A 23,236-nucleotide genomic window follows, 5' to 3' on the forward strand; every position below is an offset into this window, starting at 1 on the left:
TGTCTCTCTCTGTCTCTGTCTCTCTCTCTCATTTCTCTCATCTCTCGCCTTTCTCTCTCTCTCTCCTCTCCCCCCTCTCTCCTCTCTCTCTCTCTCTCTCTCCTCCTCTCTCTCTCTCCTCTCTGTCTCTTTCTCTCCTCTCTCTCCTCTCCCCCCTCATCTCTCTCATCTCTCTCTCTTTCTCTCTCTCTCTCTCTCTCTCTCTCTCTCTCTCTCTTTCAGAGAAAAATTAGATTTTTTTCTGAAATCTACTTTTGTTTTCTCTAAGAGACGGAAATTCCAAGTTTATATAATAGTCATTGCTTTATTAAAGTTGTGCCAGGGATTAGTTTGCTTTCTCTGTATGTCATTTTGGGTTCCATAACAGATGGAAGGCATTATATAGAGACACTGCAAAAAAGAAATAGAAAATAAATAATCCTGACCCATAAGCAAAAGTTTCAATAGACTCTGGATTCCCACTAACAGCATGATAAGCACCTTTTAGCTTATCAAACTATTTTTCCTCGCTGGCAAAAGCAAAATTATTAGCTTCATTTTTATATATTTCCTGTTACGTTTTAAAAGAGATTTCACAATGTCTTTTGTAACTATTCCTAGAGGAAGGGAAACAGTCTTCCTCACTCTTTTGGAAGAAAAACAATATAAAATTTCTCCTTTGCTGTTCTCTAAAAGAGGCTTCAAAAGATTACCTGAAACATTATCCAGTGCAGTGGTGATTTTTAGAAAACTTTCTTTGGCTGAGACCAGACTCAATTTAATTTCATTTAAATGTGAAATTAAATAGGCTAAATAAGGCTATTCTTATCACATTAAATGAAATTAAATATGATAAATAGGGGTACTTTTATCACATTAAAAATAAATAACTTTCCAGGGTCTTGGACAGAACCCAAAAGCTAATGAGTTTGTTCTGAACGTGGATATTTACTGCCTCCCTGTGGTTAAAGTGAATTACTTCATTTTTTTTTAAATGAATCTGTATGAAACGAGAAGAATAAATAGAATAGAATAGAATAGAATAGAATAGAATAGAATAGAATAGAATTTTTATTGGCCAAGTGTGATTGGACACACAAGGAATTTGTCTTGGTGCATATGCTCTCAGTGTCCATAAAAGAAAAGATACCTTCATCAAGGATCAACACTTACAAGACTTAAAGATAGTCATAGAGTACAAATTTAACACTTAATGATACAACACTTAATGATAGTCATAGGCTACAAATAAGCAACCAGGAAGCAATATCAGTATAAATTGTAAGGATACAAGCAACAAAACTACAGTCATAAGTGGAAGGAGATGGGTGATGGGAACAATGAGAAGATAGTAGTGTAGATTTAGTATATAGTTTGACAGTGTTGAGGGAATTATTTGAAAAGCATTAAAATGTTTCGATCTTTCGGTTTTTGTATTGTGTTCCTCTCTTCCATGCATGAAAACCTTAATAGTTCTTTTTAATAAATTAAATCCTGCCTGCCCTTGTCTGAAATGGTATAGGGTCTTCTGCTTGGGGAGTGAGCTGGATGTTGTGGTCCTCTAGAAACCTGCGGACCTGGCAGCGGAGTTGGATAGTGAGGAGGCTGGGGAATCATCTCTTGGCCCTACTCCCGAGTCATCCTTTTTGCTTAAGCTGCTCTTGCCTTCTGGCAGCTCTTCTCATGCATGCATTAGGAACAGGCTCCTCCTGTTCCTCTGCCTCACTATTGTCAATCTCTGGAGGCTCTGGAGTCCGCACCTCACTTCCCGATGGCCCTGGCCTCACCTCAGCATCTTCGCTGTCCGACTCCATTGCCAGCTTTTTAGGCTGCTGGCGGACCACAACAAAGCTCTCTCTTTCTCCTCCCCTTCTGCCCCAATCCTTTTAGAGAATTATTGATAGAAAGGACACCTGACTGTCATGTCCCACTCCCACTCCAACGAACGAGTCAAGGAAGTCCGTAACAAACTTGGCAACAAAGCCTTTGTAGCTTGCCAAGTTCCTTCGGGGTTTATCAGGACAGGCAGGAGTCCAAGTTGTGACTTCAGCGATAGAGTCCGATATCAGCAAACTAGATAAGACTTTGCTTGACTCAAGGTTGGAATGCAGGTCCTTTATATAGGCTGTAGGGTGTGGCTCCATGACTCAGCATTTTTCCAGGCCTGCCCCACCCTTCCTTCTGCTGGTGTTGCCTCTCAGATCTCCGGAAGCGAGGGTCCTTCTACTCTGAATTGTCTTCAGCTGGATCTGCTTTCAGCTTCTGGGAAAGGGAGGGGTCAGAGGGAGTAGGGCTGATTGATTCCAGCACCTGGCTGGCTTCCTGCTCTGAAGGCTGAGCCAAAGGAACACACGTTGTATGAGTGAGGTTTATTGGGCTTCTCCTTTCACTCCTTGAATCCTCTCCGGGCACGGGGCCAGGGCCGGGGGCTGGAGGCATGACAGGCCGTTCATCTTCATTATCAGACTCAGAGTCTGATAAAAGGCCCGGTTGGAGATGGGAGGGGCCTGGCTGAGGAGAGGAGGGAGGACGAATACAACACTGAAAATGTTTCAATTTTCCCCTCTTCTCTCTTCCTCCAGATTTCTGATCGTGCTGGGATGCCTGATTTTAGCAGTGCTGACCACTTTTGGAGAATACGAAAAAGCTTCTGGATACTGGCTGTTGCTTTTGGTAAGCAAAAATGGGCTTGTGGCAAAATTATTGTTGATATACTCGTTCTGCCAAGATGACTTGGACAGGGTTCCTTCCAGAGGTGGAATTCAGCCGGTTCAGACCGATTTGGGTAAACCAGTAGTGGCCACCTGCGGGTGGGCACGCCCACCTGCCCGCCCGGGTACAATCCCATCCTATATCGCTATGTTTTTGACATCACACACATGTTTGGATGGTGCGTGTGAGTGAAGTGCTGTGTTTTGTGATGCCATGCCCATGTGCGTGTTTTGTGATGCCGCACGCATGCGCACGCTCACTGTTGTGTCCTCCTTGCCTCCGTCCGAACGATGGCTTAATTAGCTGGCTCTTATCAGCTCTGGCAGCAAAAGAATCAGCATCTGCCAAGAGCCCTCGATAGCTGCCAAGACGCTGGTGAGTCACAACCTTCAGCTCTAGTCATAGGGCCGGGTTACTTACGGGACCGCCTACTGCTACCGAATGCCTCTCACCGACCCGTGCGCTCTCACAGAGAGGGACTCCTCAGGGTGCCGTCAGCTAGGCAGTGCCGTCTGGCGACGCCCAGGGGAAGGGCCTTCTCTGTGGGGGCTCCCACCCTCTGGAACGAACTCCCCCCAGGACTTCGTCAACTTCCGGACCTCCGAACCTTCCGTCGCGAGCTTAAAACACATTTATTCATCTGTGCAGGACTGGACTAGATTTTAAATTTATAGGGGTTTTAAACTGGTTTTAATATTTATATTATTATATTATTTTTAATAATTTGGCTTTTAGAATAAGTTTTTTAATGGTTATCTTAATTTGTACATAAATGTTTTTTATTTGCCTGTGAACCGCCCTGAGTCCTTCGGGAGATAGGGCGGTATACAAATACGAATAAATAAATAAATAAATAAATAATAAATAAATAGTCAATCCGTGGATTTGCCTGATACAAAGAGACACACCAGCTCTTGCTGCCTTTTATATCCTGTGGGGTGTGGCTCCATGACTCAGCACTTCCTAGGCCTGCCCTTCCCCTGTTTCTGTCGTTTCCTTCTCTCCTGCCTATGAAACCTGGGATTGAGCCAAGCCTGATTGCTGTCAGATGGGTCTGCAGGCGTGGCCTGGGTGGGGGGAAAGAGTCAGGAGAAGGAGGCCTCATTATCTCTTTCACTTGGCCTGCTTCTGGCTCCTGGAGCTGATCCAGGGAGGCCGGTGCTTCTGAGATAAGTTCTGACGGCCCTTCCCCCTCACTGTCCAAATCACTTTCTGGCAGCAGGCCCGGCTCTGAGTCACTTTCTGGCAGCAGGCCCGGCTCCAAGGCACTTTCGAGCATGGGGCCAGGTTCGGGGGCGGGAGCCGCAACACTTACATTTCTGGTGCTGGGTGAACCGGTAGTAAGGCAATCCCAACTCTGGTTTCTTCCTTTGAAGGAGTTTAATTGTTTTTTTCTAACTTGTCCAATTTATTTGTCCAATTTATATGGCCACTCGTCTCGCCCAAAGTGGTTCTATTGAGTGGCACGCAATAAAAGCAAGTCCGTAGAGATTCTCAGTCATATCCAGGTCATGGTTGTCCCAAAGGTGCTTTTTCAGGAGGCAACTGGACTTCCTTGTCTCTTTTCCTTTTTGAAGACGTTTCACTTCTCATCCATGAAGCTTCTTCAGCTCTGGCAGGATAGTGGGCGGGGGGAGATGGAAGGCTTTATATTATTTTAGAAAAAACAAGAAAGTCCAGTTGCCTCCTGAAAAAAAAAAACACCTTTGGGACAATAAAACCAAGTATTAAAACATTTCGCAAACCCATTAAAATAATCAACCTGGATAAAACAAGACTATGATAGGGGAGATGTTTTACATGAAGTATAACCGGAATTCAGGCTCCCTACTTGATCCCTAAGCTCGCTGGGGGAAAAAACCCCCACATTTTGGGAGCTTTACAGAAGATTATCGGGGTGATCTAACTTCATTTAGGAGGGATAATGGTCCAGAGCAGGGCTCTCCAACCTTGGCAATTTTAAGCCTGGCGGACTTCAACTCCCAGAATTCCCCAGCCAGCAAAAGCTGGCTGGGGAATTCTGGAAATTGAATTCCGCCAGGCTTAAAGTTGCCAAGGTTGGAGACCCCTGATCCATAGGACAGATGCAATGCAGGGGTGATAATGCTCCCGGATCGGACCGGATCGCACGATCCGGTAGCGATTATGGCCAGTAGTTCGGCGATCTGGTAGCGATGGTGAAGCGAAGCTCCACCCACCCACCTGGGTGCCGTTACTTCCTGCTTTTAAAGGGTAAAAAAAAAAGGCTTTGACGATCGCGCACCACAGCTGTGATCGTCAGAGTCTTTTTTTTTAACCTTTTAAAAGCATTTTTTACAATCTATTGCCCGAGTAGATTGTAAAAAAATGCTTTTAAAAGGTAAAAAAAGGCTCTGAGGATCACAGCTGTGGTGCGCAGTCGTCGGAACCTTTTTTTAATGTGGGTGGGGAAGTCTGTTTTTGCTCCCAGCAGGCTTCCCTGGAGCCTGCTAGCCAAAAAAACATGGTGTGGGGGTGTATGTGTTCGTTTTTGAGAGAGAGAGAAAGAAAGAAAGGAGGGAGGGAGGAGGCAGGGAAGGAAGGCAGGAGGAGAGGGAGGAAGGAGTACAAACCTGGCACTAGATGCAGCTTCAGAGGATAGCCCAGGGCTGGAAGGGACCTGGAGGTCATCTAGTCCAATCCTGCTCCAGCAGGACATTGTTAGTGAGTTTCTGTCTTTTGATCCCCCAGTCACATGGTTACATAGCCACACCTACCCAGTCATATGACACCCCCCATGCCCACCAAGCCACGCCCACAGAACCGGTAGGAAAGAAATTTAGATTTCAACCCTGATGCAATGGCAAAATTGACTCACTTCCTGGATCCCATCAGGTAGAACTCTTCGGTGGGTGAGACCTGCTGGACCAGGTAAATGTAACAATGAAAAGGAGATCCCTCAGATGACATAGCACCATGCCACATAAAGCTCTCAAGGTCAAAACCAGCATCTTAGAATTGGACTTGGAAGCAAGCTATCAACCAAGGCAGCTCACACAGCAGAGAGCAACATGTGTCTATCTAGGGACCCATACACATCTGCTTATACCACCACATTTTATATCTTTTTAAAAAAATATAAATGTTATTGAATTTTAACAATTAAACAATTTTCATTCAACTCTTGTGTATGACTGTGGCTATTTACATATCATTCCATTAGTGTTCTCCTATACTTTATATCAGTGGTAGTCAACCTGTTCCAGCTTTCATGGTGGGCAGTAGGGGTTTGTCCGATACTGAAGCACTTTCCTTTTTTTAAAATTTAATTGACTTTTAAAAAAAAATTTCATAGCATTATTTAAAAACATTTTCATTAGGTTTTCATAAAATTCCCTGTGACAATTTAAAATTTCTGAAAATATACTATTTGTATTGCCCGCGCATAAGTTTAGTTCACGTTACATAAGTGAAATTAAATGGCGCAAATGAAACAAAAGAGCCTCGTCCCAGAATAGCTCACGCATCTCCCCCCACACCACCCAGCTGTAACAGACAAACAGAGCTGGTAGCCGGCGCCCCCCCACCCCCAAACCCAATCCACGATGCACGAGAGGCATGTGCAGACGATGATACATGGCGCATTACTGTGGAACTGGTGGGCGGTTAGAAAATTTTACTACTAACAGAGATACAAAAGTGGGCGGTAGGTATAAAAAGGTTGACTACCCCTGCTCTATATATACAGGACTTAGTGGGTGGCTTAGTGGGTAAGACGCTGAGCTTGTCGATCGAAAGATCAGCAGTTCAGTGGTTCGAATCCCTAGTGCCGCATAACGGGGTGAGCTCCCGTGACTTGTCCCAGCTTCTGCCAACCTAGCAATTCAAAAGCAGGTAAAAAAATTCCAGTAGAAAAAATAGGGACCACCTTTGGTGGGAAGGGAACAGCGTTCCGTGCGCCTTTGGCATTGAGTCACACCAGCCACATGACCACGGAGATGTCTTCGGATAGCGCTGGCTCTTCGGCTTTGAAACAGAGATGAGCACCGCCCCCTAGAGTCGGGAACGACTAGCACATATGTGCGAGGGGAACCTTTACCTTTAGCTATACTCTATATATAACATTTTATATCTATTGAAGCTTTTGTAGATATCTACTCTTCCAATGACAGTGCCATGTAGAGCCTGTTGCAGTAGTCTATCCAGGAGGTGACCAAGACGTGAGTGACTGTGAACAGAAGCGCATAGTCCAGGAACAGGCGCAACTGGCACACAACACAACGTTGCACAAAGACTCTCCTGACTATCACTGCCCCTTGCTTTTCGAAGCTCAGAGGTACCCCCAGATTGCACACCAATTGTCTTTGGAGTTGTGTCATCCCATCCAGATGTTCTAGTTCTTGATTCATTAGGCCCTAAAACCGCTTTATAATACCCTGGTAACACCACACTTGGAATACTGTGTCCAGTTTTGATCTCCACAATGTAAAAAAAGATGTTGAGACTCTAGAAAGAATGAAAGGAAGAGGCTAAAATTAGGGGACTGGAGACTAAAACATATGAAGAACAGTTGCTGGAAGTGGGTATGTCTAGTTTAAGGGAAAGAAGGACTAGGGGTGATAGCAGTCTTCAAATATGTAAGGGGTTGTCCCAAAAGTGCTTTTTCAGGAGGCAACTGGACTTCCTTGTTTTTTCTTTGAAGATGTTTCACTTCTCATCCAAGAAGCTTCTTCAGGTCTGATGGGATAGTGGGAGAATGAAAGGATTTATACTCCTTGCAGACAGCTGGTCACTTGCATCCTTTCTGAGGGTCGTTGAAGCACTTGGACAACCAGGAGCACCACTCAGGTGACCCTGAGAACACAGATAAACCTCCAAGTGGCCTCAAAGACCCTTTAAAAAGGATGCAAAGGACCAGCTGTCTGCAAGGAATATAAATCCTTCCATTCCCCACCATCCTGTCAGAGCTGAAGAAGCTTCTTGGATGAGAAGCGAAATGTCTTGAAAGAAAAAAAAACAAGGAAGTCCAGTTGCCTCCTGAAAAAGCATATTTGGGACCAATCATGACCTGGATGGCTGAGAATCTCTACAGACTATCTAAGGGGTTGCCATTAAGAAGAGGGAGTCAATCCAGGGGTGAAATCCAGTGGGTTCTAACAGGTTCTGGAGAACTGGTAGCGGAAATTTTGAGTAGTTCGGAGAACTACTCACCGCCCTGAGTCCTTCGGGAGATAGGGCGGTATAAAAATTCGAATAAATAAATAAATAAATAAACAGGTAGCGGAAATTTTGAGTAGTTCAGAGAACCGGTAGCGGAAATTTTGAGTAGTTCGGAGAACCGGCAAATACCATCTCTGGCTGGCCCCAGAGTGGGGTGGGAATGAAGATTTTGCAATATCCTTCCCCTGCCACGCCCACCAAGACATGCCCTGCCCACCAAGACACGCCCACAGAAGCAGTAGTAAAAAAAATTGGATTTCACCACTGAGTCAGTCTATACTCTAAAGCACATGAAGGCCAGACAAGAAGCAATGAATGGAAACTAATCAAGGAGAGAAGCAACCTAGAACTAAGGAGAAATTTCCTGACAGTTAGAACAATTAATTAGTGGAAGCACTTGACTTCAGAAGTTGTGAGTGCTCCAACACTGGTGGTTGTTTAAGAAAAAAATGGATATTTGTCTGAAATGATACAGGGTTTCCTGCCTGAGCAGGAAGTTGGACTAGAAGACCTCCAAAGTCCCTTCCAACTCTGTTGTTGTTGTTGTTGTTGTTGTTGTTGTTGTTGTTGTTGTTGTTAAAACATTTGCTAGGCCAATTGTTGAATATAGCTCGCCTGTTTGGAACCCATACCACATTTCTGACATCAATACAATTGAACGTGTCCAGAAATATTTTACAAGAAGAGTTCTCCACTCCTCCGTAACCAACAAAATACCTTATCTTACCAGACTTGAAATCCTAGGTTTAGAAAACTTGGAACTCCGTCGCCTTCGACAGGATTTGGGTTTAACTCATAGAGTCATCTATTGTAATGTCCTTCCTGTTAAAGACTACTTCAGCTTCAACTGCAATAATACAAGAGCAACCAATAAATTTAAACTTAATGTCAACCGCTCCAATTTGGATTGCAGAAAACATGACTTCTGTAACAGAGTTATCTGTGCCTGGAACGCATTACCTGACTCTGTGGTCTCTTCTCATAATCCCAAAAGCTTTAACCAAAAACTATCTACTGTTGACCGCACCCCATTCCTAAGAGGACTTTAAGGAGTGTGCATAAGAGCACAAACGTGCCTACTGTTCCTGTCCTGTTGTTTCTCTTTCTTATATTTATATGCTTATACATCCTTGTTTCTCCCCATATATATGTTTATATACTATTGTTGTGACTCATCCTCCCTCCTCTCCTCAGCCAGGCCCCTCCCATCTCCAACCGGGCCTTTTATCAGACTCTGAGTCTGATAATGAAGATGAACGGCCTGTCATGCCTCCAGCCCCCAGCCCTGGCCCCATACCTGGAGAGGATTCCAGGAGTGAAAGGAGTAGCCCAAAAACCTCACTCATACAGCGTGTGTTCCTTTGGCTCAGCTTTCAGAGCGGGAAGCCAGCCAGGTGCTGGAATCACTCGGCCCTACTCCCTCTGACCCTCCCTTTCTCAGAAGCTGACAGCAGATCCAGCTGAAGACAATTCAGATTGGGAGGACCTTCGCTTCCGGAGATCTGAGAGGCGACGCCAGCAGAAGGAGGAGTGGGGCAGGCCTGGATAAATGATGAGTCATGGAGCCACACCCCACAGCCTATATAAAGGACCTGCTTTTGGCATTCCAACCTTGAGTCAAGCAAAGTCTTATCTAGTTTGCTGATATCGGACTCTATCGCTGAAGTCACAACTTGGACTCCTGCCTGCCCTGATAAACCTCGAAGGAACTTGGCAAGCTGCAAAGGCTTCGTTGCCAAGTTTGTTACGGACTTCCTTGTCTCGTTCGTCGGAGTGGGAGTGGGACACGACAACTATATAATCTTTTTGTGTGATGCTTGTGTATATTGTTATGACAAAATAAAATAAATAAATAAATAAAAATAAATAAATTATATTATATTTAACAGAATAAAAGAATTGGAAGGGATCTTGGAGGTCTTTTAGTCCAACCCTCTGCTCAGGCAGGAAACCCTCTACCAATCCAGGCAAATGGTTAGCCAATCTCTTCTTAAAAACTTCCAGTGTTGGAGCATTCATAACTTCTGGAGGCAAGTTGTTCCACCGATTCATTGTTCTAGCTGTCAGGAATTTTCTCCTTAGTTCTAAGTTGCTTCTCTCCTTATTTATTTCCATCCGTTGCTTCTTGTCTTGCCTTTAGGGGCTTTGGAGGAAAGCTTTTAAAATTCAAAGCCACTCAGTAATCTAGTATAGGTGGTAAAGAGCAACTCTTCTAAATGGTTGGCTAGATGATAAAACAATACAAGAGTTTATGCTTCACGAATGCATTGAGTAAGCACACTTTTAATGGATCGTTCTTACTCAAGACTTTTCAAGCCCTAGATTGTATTGAGTGCTGTAGATGATTAAAAAAACAAAAAGCATAAAAATATCTTTGCAGGAATGGGCAAATTAGCATGAGCGAGCAGCCTCTAAAATTGGCTTATATTGCTTTGCCAAAGAAGCATCGCTATCTAACAAGAGGTCGGCTATGTCACCGTGATCCCATAGACAGCTTTCTCTATTAAAGAAATTGGGGGTTAATTGGACATTTTAAGAAGAAAAGAGATGGCAGGGGCAGGCTGTAATTGCCAAAGGTCCACTCTTCAATCCTTAGCCTCTCCTGTTAATAAGATCAGATGATCACCTCTGCTATCTGCCCTTTGAGAGTTATGGCATTAGGATAGATCAGAGGTCTTCAAACATGGCGGCTTTAAGACTTGTGGACTTCAACTCCCAGAATTCTCCAGCCAGCATAGCTGGCTGGAGAATTCTGGGAGTTGAAGTCCACAAGTCTTAAAGCCGCCATGTTTGAAGACCTCTGAATAGACATTCCCGGCCTTAGCGGTCTTCCTTGATGTACATGACTTGCATGGTTTCCAGTAGAAGTGGACAAAATCTATCAGAATCAAAATGGCCTGACTCCGAAAGGCTTGTTCCTGACTTGTTGGAAATGCTCTGTCGGAGTGTTTACAGCATGACTACTATTTTGAGACAACCCAGGAGCAAAATACAGGACACAAAGGTTTGTCTTACAAACCGTGGTTTACATACAAGACTTCTATATACGTAGATACACGTGGTAGGCACATACAAGGCAATGGTGGGCTTCAAAGTTTTTTTTACTACCGGTTCTGTGTGTGTGGCTTGGTGGGCATGGCTCGGTGGGTGTGGCAGGGGAAAGATACTGTAAAATCTCCATTCCCACCCCACTCCCGGGGAAGGTTACTGCAAAATCCCCATTTCCTCCCACTTAGGAGGCAGAGAATGGATGGGGGCGGGGCCAGTCAGAATTTTTACCACCGGTTCTCTGAACTACTCAAAATTTCCGCTACCGGTTCTCCAGAACTGGTCAGAACCTGCTGAAACCCACCTCCGATACAAGGCAAGCAAGCAATCTTCAATTCTACACGGAGAACTACAATGCAGATAGAACATGACCAGGATACATGAGGAGAGAGAGAGAGAGAGAGAGAGAGAGAGAGAGAGCCCCCAAATCCCACTCCTGGCTGGCCCCGCCCACCCCTCCCCTCCCCACCCCGGAGTCCCCATGTAGCCCATTTTGGATGCAGGTAAGTGCAGGGGGCGCGCGGAGGCTTGGGGGGGGGGGGAAACAGGCCTACCGGAAGTTCAGGAAGGCCTGAAATGGGCCTGTTTTGGGCCTCCAGAGGGCCTCTGGAGCCTGGGGAGGCTGTTTTCACCCTCCCGGAGGCTTGAGGAAAGCCTCCGGAGCCCAGGGAGGGCAAAAACATCCCCCCCCTCGGTGATACAGGAGGCCGATGGCCACACCCACCATGGCCACGCCCACCCAGCAACCAGATAATCCCTTGCTAAAATTTTTGAAGTCCACCCCTGAACAGATGTCTAAGCATAGAACAGTGGTCCGGGATGGATAATGGGTGGGAGCATGGGATAACCATGCCTTACGTCTTCTGGAATTCTTGGGAATCCTCAACATGGTTGAATTGGTTTTTAAAAGGTCTCCCCCAATTTGGGATCTTCTGGAGCAGGGGTCCTCAATCTATGGTCCACCAGCAACCAGGACGCACAATTGAGTGAAGCCCCATCTGTGCACGTGCGGGATCCAGCTAGTGGGGGAAATGATGCCCCTTCCCTGGCCTGCAGAAAACCTCCCCTCTATGGAACCCGCCCCTGGTGCCCCAAATGTTAGGGGGGCTGCTGTTCTAGAGCCAGTTCGGCCTAGTGGTGAAGGTGCTGGCTTAGGAACTAAGAAACTATGAGTTCTAGTGTCACCTTAGGCATGAAGGCCAGCTAATGTCGCCTTGGGCCAATCACCAGGAGAGGGTGAGTTCTAGTCCCGCCTTAGGCATGAAAGCTGGATGGGTGGCTTTGGGCCAATCACCAGGAGACGGTGAGTTCTAGTCTCACCTTAGGCATGAAAGCTGGATGGGTGGCTTTGGGCCAATCACCAGGAGACGGTGAGTTCTAGTCTCACCTTAGGCATGAAAGCTGGATGGGTGGCTTTGGGCCAATCACCAGGAGACGGTGAGTTCTAGTCTCACCTTAGGCATGAAAGCTGGATGGGTGGCTTTGGGCCAATCACCAGGAGACAGTGAGTTCTAGTCTCCCCTTAGGCATGAAAGCCAGCTAATGTGACTTTGTGTTAATCACCAGGAGAGGGTGAATTCTAGTCTCACCTTAGGCATGAAAGCTGGATGGGTGGCTTTGGGCCAATTACCAGGAGACTGTGAGTTCTAGTCTCCCCTTAGGCATGAAAGCCAGCTAATGTGACTTTGTGTTAATCACCAGGAGAGGGTGAATTCTAGTCTCACCTTAGGCATGAAAGCTGGATGGGTGGCTTAGGGCCAAACCCCAGGAGACAGTGAGTTCTAGTCTCCCCTTAGGCATGAAAGCCAGCTAATGTGACTTTGTGTTAATCACCAGGAGAGGGTGAATTCTAGTCTCACCTTAGGCATGAAAGCTGGATGGGTGGCTTAGGGCCAAACACCAGGAGACAGTGAGTTCTAGTCTCCCCTTAGGCATGAAAGCCAGCTAATGTGACTTTGTGTTAATCACCAGGAGAGGGTGAATTCTAGTCTCACCTTAGGCATGAAAGCTGGATGGGTGGCTTTGGGCCAATCACCAGGAGATGGTGAGTTCTAGTCTCACCTTAGGCATGAAAGCTGGATGGGTGGCTTTGGGCCAATCACCAGGAGACAGTGAGTTCTAGTCTCCCCTTAGGCATGAAAGCCAGCTAATGTGACTTTGTGTTAATCACCAGGAGAGGGTGAATTCTAGTCTCACCTTAGGCATGAAAGCTGGATGGGTGGCTTTGGGCCAATTACCAGGAGACTGTGAGTTCTAGTCTCCCCTTAGGCATGAAAGCCAGCTAATGTGACTTTGTGTTAATCACCAGGAGAGGGTGAATTCTAGTCTCACCTTAGGCATGAAAGCTGGATGGGTGGCTTAGGGCCAAACCCCAGGAGACAGTGAGTTCTAGTCTCCCCTTAGGCATGAAAGCCAGCTAATGTGACTTTGTGTTAATCACCAGGAGAGGGTGAATTCTAGTCTCACCTTAGGCATGAAAGCTGGATGGGTGGCTTAGGGCCAAACACCAGGAGACAGTGAGTTCTAGTCTCCCCTTAGGCATGAAAGCCAGCTAATGTGACTTTGTGTTAATCACCAGGAGAGGGTGAATTCTAGTCTCACCTTAGGCATGAAAGCTGGATGGGTGGCTTTGGGCCAATCACCAGGAGATGGTGAGTTCTAGTCTCACCTTAGGCATGAAAGCTGGATGGGTGGCTTTGGGCCAACACCCGGAGACTGTGAGTTCTAGTCCCGCCTTAGGGATGAAAGGCAGCTGGATGGCTTTGGGCCAGTCCCTCTTTCTCAGCCCATCTCATCTCGCAGGGTTGTTGTTGTGAAGACTGTAGGAGCAGGAAGGAATAATGGATATGTCTATTGCCTTCTAATATGTACATACAAGCCGTAATAAAGGCAGGATAAAAAACCAAATACATAAATTCTGCTATTGGGCTACTGCCCCCCCCCCACCAAGCTTAGCCAACGGCTTGGACCGACCAGTTTGTGAAACATTCTGCTTCCAGCCAGATTCTCCTTATCCAAATAGTTCCTTTTCAGCAGCTAAGAATTGTTTTATCGAGCGATATACTCCTCTCAAAATTTTTGTTATTGCAGGTTTTCTTTTTTACCCCTTCCCCTCCCCATGTTCTTTCCGATAGGAAACCTTTGCCATTTTCATTTTCGGAGCAGAATTTGCCTTAAGGATCTGGGCAGCCGGCTGCTGTTGTCGATACAAAGGATGGCGTGGGAGGCTGAAGTTTGCCAGAAAGCCTCTTTGTATGTTGGGTAAGCATATATAAGTTTAAATAATAAAAAATAATAAAAAATAAAAATGTGACGCTTTTACATCGCGGCTTCTTTTTCGGAAAAATAAATCAGTCGCAGGTTTTTCGGTTGTTGTTTTTTTTTTGTCCTTTTGCTCAGAAACACCTAAATAGACTCTGCCATGGTAATGAACCCTTCCATCCATCACTCTTAACCAGAAAAGTTAATTCAAAGTGCATCGAGGTGGAAAACCATGTGGGTTTAAAGAAGGTTATGTAAATAAGATGGGTTAACTTGTGGCTTGGATGCTGGATGGCCATGTTGCCACTAGATGGCACTCAAGGACCACCCAAAATAAACGAATTGTATTTTTCTTTTTTTAAGAAAAGAGAAAAATAAAATAAAACAGGCCAGGTCTAATGAGATAAGTGTTTATTTCTTCCTTTTGATTTGTATTCGAACTTTTCTCCAACTGAAGACGACCTACACGTAGCAGTCTAAACCAGGGGTCTCCAACTTTGACAACTTTAAGACTTGTGGACTTCAACTCCCAGAATTCCTCAGCCAGCTTTGCTGGCTGAGGTATTCTGGGAGTTGAAGTCCACAAGTCTTAGAGTTGCCAAGGTTGGAGACCCCTGGTCTAAACCATCAGGGCTTCTCTAGCACGATTACAAACTATTACAAACTGATGAGAAATACCTGTGCTCGTTTCTGCCCCTCCCTTCTTGGCCCTCCCCCATCATCAGGACAACCCATCTGCCAATCCAACCGGAGCTGTCAATCAAGCTCGGTGGCTCAGTTGGGTGAGACGCTGAGCTTGTCGATCAGAAAGGTCGGCAGTTCGGCGGCTCGAATCCCTAGTACAGGCTGCCTGCGTGAGCAGGGGGTTGGACTAGATGACCTCCAAGGTCCCTTCCAACTCTGTTACTGTTACTTTATTTAAATGAAGCATCATAAATCAATGACTACCTGTATTGATAAAGTCGTGGAAATGTGTAGGTCAGGGGTCCTCAAGCAGTAATGGGTTGCTCCCAGTTCTGTCCGGTTCTATAGAACCGGTAGTAAAACCGATGGGAGGCTCCGCCCACCCACCCCGACATCAACAAGGGGCTTCTGCACATGCGCAGAAGTATGCGCACAAATTGAGCATGTGCGTGCACTTCCATTGCGAACCAGTAGTAAAGGTAAGTAGAACCCACACCTGTCTCCAACCCCAGGTCCATGGACCGCCACTGCTCCACTGTTTTTTTGTTTTTGTTTTTTTTTACATTTATATCCCGCCTTTCTCCGAAGACTCAGGGCGGCTTACAGTGTGTAAGGCAATAGTCTCATTCTATTTGTATATTTACAAAATCAACTTATTGCCCCCCCCAACAATCTGGGTCCTCATTTTACCTACCTTATAAAGGATGGAAGGCTGAGTCAACCTTGGACCTGGTGGGACTAGAACCTGCAGTAATTGCAGGCAGCTGTGTTTTAATAACAGGCTTCTTACAACCTGAGCCACACCGCGGCCCTACACTGTATGCCACCAACCGGTCCGTGCAAACAAGCAAAGTCCCATCCACAGGATGCAGGCAGCATACAAAACCACGCCCCTTCCGGTCCACGGGAAAAAAACCTTTCTCTGGTCCCTGGTGCCCAAAAGGTTGGGGGGGCCACTGGTGTAGGTGATATTATCATCGTCCCAAAACAACTTATGTAGATGAAGCTACAAACAAGGAAATTAAATTAACCTGAAACAGATGTGTTTTTTTTAAATTCCCCTGTTGGCCGCTGGCAGCTGAATTAGAGGAGGAGGCGTGGGAGTCAGGGCCAGCATCAAGGCAACCTGAGAGCTCTGAGGGGGGAGAGGGAATGGAGCTGGCAGAGAGACAGACTCGGAGCCTGGGCTGTTCGTCAGCCCTTGGATGGGGAGTCAACAGCCCCCAGGTTTGGAGGTGGCTAATGAGGAAGAGGAGGAACAGCTGGGTCCAGTGCCTGACTTGCAGATGTGCAGAAGGCAGAGGAGAGGAGAACAGTGGAAATCTATGGGCCGGTCCTTGGGACGGAACATCCACTGCTGCTAGCAAAGCCCCACCCTAGCTCTGGGGATAAAAGGCAGTGGATGGAGATGAATAAGTGTGGCAGACAACTAATCATCTCCTTGCTGGACAGACTTCTTAGCCTGCTGTGAGACTTTTTGCCAGAGCTGCTGGTGCTCCGAATAAAGGAAACATTTAGTTAACTACAGAGGATTTTTCGTGTTTGGGAGCCTGGTCAGAACATCTAGATTTTCATACCATCTAGATTTTCAATTGAATCCTGGATTCTTTCTTTGGGCAAGATTTGTTCTCTATCTCTCTGCGCAGATATCTTCGTACTGATCGCCTCTGTCCCAGTGGTAGCGGTTGGCAACCAAGGCAATGTCCTAGCAACATCTCTGAGAAGTCTCCGTTTCCTCCAGATCCTAAGGATGCTGCGTATGGACCGGAGAGGTGGCACCTGGAAGCTTCTGGGATCAGCTATTTGTGCACACAGCAAAGTAAGAAGGGAAGCGATAAGGGAGAACGCTGGTAGCTGAGGGTTGAACTGCAGGGTCCTCGGCAGGACGTTTCCTTACCCAACTAGGTAACATGGAGGAAAGGGACCCAACTAGGAAAACTATGGAGGAAGAGGAGGAAGACTATGGAGTCCTTGGTGCTCTCTGAGCTTGCTTGTTTTCTTGCAGATGTTTCCTTACCCAACTAGGTAACATCATCAGTGCTAAAAGGGAGAGGAGGAGGAGGAGGAGGAGGAGGAAGAGGAGGAGAGAGTGGGGAGACAGAAGAGGGAGATGGGGAGGAAAACTATGGAGGAAGAGGAGGAAGACTATGGAGTCCTTGGTGCTCTCTGAGCTTGCTTGTTTTCTTGCAGATGTTTCATTACCCAGCTAGGTAACATCATCAGTGCTAGAAGGAAATGGGGAAGATTTGGGGAAAAGAATAGAATGAAAGCAATGTAGCCATGAGGGATAAATTATCCCCTAAAGCACCTCCGCTGGTCCAGATTGAGTATTCATAGTAGTTTGGGGATCCTTTTTTTGGGGGGGGGTAATTTTATTTATGGTGGTTCCCCCCGCCCCTCAACATATTTAGTGAATACATTGTATGGGTCAATTTGCTCTATGCAAAATACTGGTAACAATAATAGTATTATTTATACATAGTAATAGTCTTTTTCTTTTCTTTTTTTGCTTCTAAGATTTACATATACCTTGTAATTATAATGTATTATATTTTGTAGCAGTATACATAGCAGTATTTTCCCAATTTCTGCTTTCTCTCCCTTATTTCTAACCTCTAATAACAACAATTCCCATATTAAAAAGTATTACGTATCTATCCATCATCATATCTCTCTCTCTCTCTCTCCTTTTTAAGCATACATAATAGTACTCTCAACTTCTAAATTTTACTTGTACATAGTAACTATATTAACTTCTATCATAGTTGGGGATCATTTCTAAGGGTTGGTGTAAGAATGGATCTATTCCACACCTCAAGGGAAGGTCTACTGACAATAACCTTTTGGATCTACTCCATGTTGATCTTTACACAGTAGCCTGCTCATTTGCTAACCTTTCATGCCAGTTTAGACAGCAGGAATAGATCTGAGCAGGAGCAGTAGATGCAGAGGGATAGAATCAGGATTATGTGAAGTGTTAATACCACTTTATAATGCTTTGGTAAGGCCACACTTGGAATACTGCATTCAGTTTTGGTCACCATGATGTAAAAACAATGTGGGAATTCTAGAAAGAGTGCAGAGAAGAGCAACAAAGATGATTAGGGGACTGGAGGCTAAAACATATGAAGAACGGTTGCAGGAACTCGGTATGTCTAGTTTAATGAAAAGAAGGACTAGGGGAGACATGATAGCAGTGTTCCAATATCTCAGGGGCTGCCACAAAGAAGAGGGAGTCAAGCTATTCTCCAAAGCACCCGAAGGCAGGACAAGAAGCAATAGGTGGAAACTAATCAAGGAGAGAAGCAACTTAGAACTAAGGAGAAATTTCCTGACAATGAGAACAATTAATCAGTGGAGCAACTTGCCTGCAGAAGTTATGAATCCTCCAACACTGGAAATTTTTAAGAAAATGTGGGCTAGCCATTTGTCTGCCTAAACAGGGGGTTGGACTAGAAGACCTCCAAAATCCCTTCCAACTGTTATTCTATTCTATTTTATTCTATTCTATTCTATTCTATTCTATTCTATTCTATTCTATTCTATTCCATTCCATTCCATTCCATTCCATTCCATTCCATTCCATTCCATTCCATTCTGGCTTCTATTTCTTATCTGTGGTAATCACTGAAGATAATCTCTTGTCATGCCAAAGAGAATGAGAAGCAGGTAGCAACAATGTGGGTGAGAAGATAGATTCGTGAAGAAAGAGAGGAGTCTCTGAGGTTCTTTCGCAAACTCTTGGGACAATCCTGAGGGGGTACAGCTTACCGGTCAGAGTAAATTAATTTAATTAGGTTGAATTAGGTTTAATTAGGTTGCTTCTCTGAGTAGCTTTTTCGGACCGACTGAAGAAGCTACTTGGATAAGCAGCATAACACGTCAAACCAAAAAAAAAAAAAAAAGGAAAAGAAGTCCCGTTGCTATGATACCACTTCCAGACAACTCTACCTGGATGGCTGAGAATCTTCCTCAACTCAATTTAATTAGTTTCAATTCAGACTGTGATGGTCGGGTTGAGTGTTTTCCTTTTGCTTATGCCCACCTGTTCTCTCTTAGGAGCTCATCACTGCCTGGTACATTGGATTCTTAACCCTCATCCTCTCTTCGTTCCTGGTTTATCTGGTGGAGAAGGACGTGCTTGAAAAAGATGAGGATGGAAAAGAGACCAAAGAGTTTGGGACCTATGCTGACGCCCTCTGGTGGGGACTGGTCAGTATCAACGGCGATCCAGCTCATTTGTTTTAGACTTTTTTTTTTTTTGTCTGAACACGGCAGAGTTTTTCTACTTTATGGGGCTTGCATGGGCTGTGTTCCAGGGGTTGAGTTCTATTTACCTTTACTACCAGTTTGCATCATGCCCGCGTGCATGTGTTTGCTCCACTTGCGTGCGTGTTCTTCTGCGGATGCGCAGAAGAGTTTTGGTAACGTTTGGGTCAGTGGGCGGAGCCTTCCGCCGGTTCTATAGAACCGGTCCAAACCAGGGGCAACCCACCACTGCTGTGTTCATACCGCATTGCTGACCCAGGTCAGTTAGTCCTAATTGTACAGTCTGCTAGGCCTGGGTAATGTTAGTACTGTTGAGTGTGGTGGGTCGGCGTGTTTTATGATTTGGCTTAGTGTGGATACCCAGGTAAATAGGTGAATTTTGCAACCAAAATTCCTGATTCTTGTAAACTCAGCCTCTGGCTGGTATTGATTATAGCTTGAGGAAGGGAGGGAGGGAGGGAGGGAAGAAGGAAGGAAGGAAGGAAATGGATGGGGGAAGGATGGAGGGAGGGGTAAGAGAAGGAAGGGAGATGGGTGGGAGAAGGAAGAAGGAAGAAAGGAAATTTAGGAAGGGGATTGATGAGAGGAAGGATGAGTAAGAGAAGGAAGGTAAATAGGTGCGGGAAGGGAGGGAGGAAGTATGGAAAAAAGAGATGGATGGGAGGGGGAGGTAAGAGAAGGAAGATGGGTGGGCAAAGGAAGGAAGGGAAGAAAGGAAGAAAGAAGGAATAGGGGATGGATGGATGGGGAGGAGGGAGGAAGGGATGGAGGGAAGAATAGGAAAAGGAAGGAAGGAAGGAGATGGATGAGGAGGGATGGAGAGAGGGGTAAGAGAGGGAAGGGAGATGGGTGGGGAAGGAAGAAGGAAGAAAGGAAAATAAGGAAAGAGATGGATGGGAGGAAAGGATGAGTAAGAGAAGAAGGGAAACAGGTGTGGGGAGGGAGGGAGGGAGGGAGGACAGAAAAAAGAGATGGATCGGAGGGGGGATAAGAGAAGGAAGATGGGTGGGCGAAGGAAGGAAGGTAAGAAAGGAAGAAGGGAGGTAGGGGATGGATGGATGGGGAGGAGGAGGAAGGGATGGAGGGAAGAGTAGGAAAAGGAAGGAATGAAGGAAAAAGGAGATGAATGGGAGGGAGGGATAAGAGAAGGGAGACAGATGGGCGAAGGAAGGGAAGAAAGGAAGGAAAGAAGAGAAGAAGGAAAGAAGGAAGTAGTAGGGATGGATGGATGGGGAGGAGGGAGGATGAGATGGAGAGAAGGGTAAGAGGAGGAAGGAAGGAAGGAAGGAAGGAAGGAAGGAAGGAAGGAAGGAAGGAAGGAAGGAAAGAAGGAAGGAAGGAAAAGAGATGGATGGGAGGGAGGGATAAGAGAAGGGAGACAGATGGGTGAAGGAAGGGAAGAAAAGAAGGAAGGAAGGAAAGGAAGAAGGAAGGAGTAGGGATGGATGGATGGGGAGGAGGGAGGAAGGGATGGAGGGAAAGGTAAGAGGAGGAAAAAAGGAAGGAAGGAAGGAAAAGAGATGGATGGGAGGGAGGGATAAGAGAAGGGAGACAGAAGGGTGAAGGAAAGGAAGAAAGGAAGGGAAGAAGGAAGGAGTAGAGGATGGCGGGAAGGAGAGGAGGAGGAAGGAAGGAAGGAAGGAAGGAAGGAAGGAAGGAAGGAAGGAAGGAAGGAAGGAGGGAAAAATCTTACAGACAGTAGTAGATGTCCAGGGCCCTCCAGGGCGTAGCAACTCAGGCTTACCAGTCAGATGAGATGCAGAGTCGGGGTGCGGAACGGGGCCTCTGGAAATGCCAAGGAATCATTCTTCCTGCCCATTTGCTTTGTCTTTCTTACAGACTGTCCCAAACCTTCTCCCCACAGATTACGCTGGCAACAATCGGCTACGGGGACAAGACCCCCAAAACGTGGGAAGGGCGCTTGATCGCAGCAGCGTTTTCCTTAATCGGAGTTTCATTTTTTGCCCTTCCGGCTGTAAGTGTCACGAAGGACTTCCTGAGACGTGAGGGGGCCCCGCCCTGAAATCTTTCTTTGCAATTCCACAAAGTTGCTTCCTCTGAGAATGAAAAGGCATCCGTTTCTTTAATATTGCTTGAGGATTTCTTCCTAATTTCCTCCTTTAATTTTGGAGGTAGTGAAGATGTTGCTGGCTTCCACTGATGTGTCTTCCCATCTCTCTGGAGCAGGGGTCTCCAACCTTGGCAACTTTAAGCCTGGAGGACTTCAACTCCCAGAATACCCCAGCCAGCAAAGCTGGCTGGGGAATTCTGGGAGTTGAAGTCCTCCAGGCTTAAAGTTGCCAAGGTTGGAGACCCCTGTTCTGGAGCCCTCCTGGCTGCTCAAACCTTTCAACATAGGGAGTCCTCGATTTACGACCACAATTGACACACACATCCAAATCTCCATTGTTAAGTGAGACATTTGTTAAGTGAGTTGTGCTCCGTTTTACGACCTTTCTTGCCACGGTTCTTCAGTAAATTGCTGCAGTTGATAAGATAGTAACCCAGTTGTTAAGTGGATCTGGCTTCCCCACCGGGTTTGCTTTTTAGAAGGTCGCAAAAGGGGGCTCACCCGACCTTAGAAAACAGCAATGGTCATAAGTATGAACCAGTGGCCAAACATCTGAATTCTGATCTCGGGGGATGCTTCAAAAGTTTAATTCAGCTACCAAAAGAAAAAAAAAACATTTCATAAATTAGAGAAATTAAAATTTGACATAATTTGTTTACAAGAAGTACATATTAAAAAGCAACATGAACAAATTGTTGGCACAGCCAAAATTGGGGAAAATATTCACTTCATTGCCACAATGTAAGAAAAGAGGAGTAGTTTTATATATAAAGAGATACAATTTTGGAAGAGCAAGTTTATACAGACCAAGATGGAAGGATTCTAATGGTGGAAATATTATACAATAACAGGAAAATACTTTTAATAGCAATATGTGCTCCAAATGATAATCAAGAAGATTTTTATAGAAAACTACATATGAAAATAATTGACTTGGACTATGACAATATTTGCGTGATGGGAGATTTTAATGGTATAGTGGACGAGAAATTAGATTATAATACACAGAAGACAAGGCAAAGTAGAAAGACTCTTTCGAAGTCTTTTTTTTTAAATGATAAAGTAAGTAAACTTAAAAGATATATGGAGAGAAAGAAACACAGGAAATAGACGATACACCTTTTATTCAAATAGACACCTAAATGGTCTAGAATAGATATGATATGGATGACTATGGAGTTGACTTCTAATATAGAAGAAATTGATATAGAAACCAATACCTGGGCAGACCATAATCCCATGATGATGAAATGGAAGGGACAAAGGAGAAGATCCAGGTGGACTTTAAATAACACAGTATTAAAAGATAAGGAATTCGTACAGAGGTTGGAGAAAGAATTGACTTTCGTTTTTAAAGAAAATAGAAAAGAGGATACATCAATACAGAAATCTTTGGGATACAATGAAGGCCTATGCTAGAGGTCTGATAATAGACTATACAAGGGAAAGAACTTTGAAAAAGATCTTAAGTCACTTTTTTTTAATAGTACCATTGTAACTTTGAACGGTCACTAAATGAACTATTGTAAGTCGAGGACTACTTCTATAACAGAACTGGAAGATTTTAAAAAGAGACTGGATAGCCACGTGTCTGAAATGGTATAGGGCAGTGATGGCTAACCTTTTCCGGAGTGCCCAAAGCATGTGCATGCAAATGCGCGTGCATGTGCCCGAACCCCCAAAATGCAATGTGTGGGCGGCCCCTGCGCATGTCCCTGCCTTCATGCATGTGCACATGACTCCTGTTCATTCGCGTGCCCCCCAAGCTCCCTCTGTGCATTCACCCCACATGCGTTCTTGTGCATGTGTGTGCCCCCGCATGATCCTCACGCATGCACATGAGCCCCCTCATCCCCCGTGCATGCGCAGCAGAGACCGGATAATCAACTCACTGGCAGGAGGTGTGTGTGCATGCGTGGCTGAGCTGAACTGGGGCGACGGCTCACGTGCCCACAGAGAGGGCGCTGCGTGCCACACATGTCATAGGTTCACTATTACAGATATAGGGTCTCCTGCTTGAGAAAGGGGATGACT

At 45.5% G+C, this 23,236-nt stretch overlaps 1 protein-coding gene across 1 annotated transcript in view; it reads left to right on the forward strand.

Moving 5' to 3' along the window:
* Nucleotides 1-23,236, forward strand: part of KCNQ3 (potassium voltage-gated channel subfamily Q member 3) — a 237,720-nt gene that overhangs the window by 189,390 nt on the left and 25,094 nt on the right. The window contains exons 2-6 of the mRNA XM_058174539.1: nt 2,562-2,652; nt 14,052-14,178; nt 16,509-16,681; nt 18,922-19,074; nt 20,996-21,106. Coding sequence (XP_058030522.1) covers nt 2,562-2,652; nt 14,052-14,178; nt 16,509-16,681; nt 18,922-19,074; nt 20,996-21,106 — 655 coding nt within the window. The remainder of the gene's footprint in view (nt 1-2,561; nt 2,653-14,051; nt 14,179-16,508; nt 16,682-18,921; nt 19,075-20,995; nt 21,107-23,236) is intronic.

This window comes from Ahaetulla prasina, chromosome 3 (genome assembly GCF_028640845.1).
Source record: "Ahaetulla prasina isolate Xishuangbanna chromosome 3, ASM2864084v1, whole genome shotgun sequence".
Taxonomy (NCBI): Eukaryota; Metazoa; Chordata; class Lepidosauria; order Squamata; family Colubridae; genus Ahaetulla; species Ahaetulla prasina.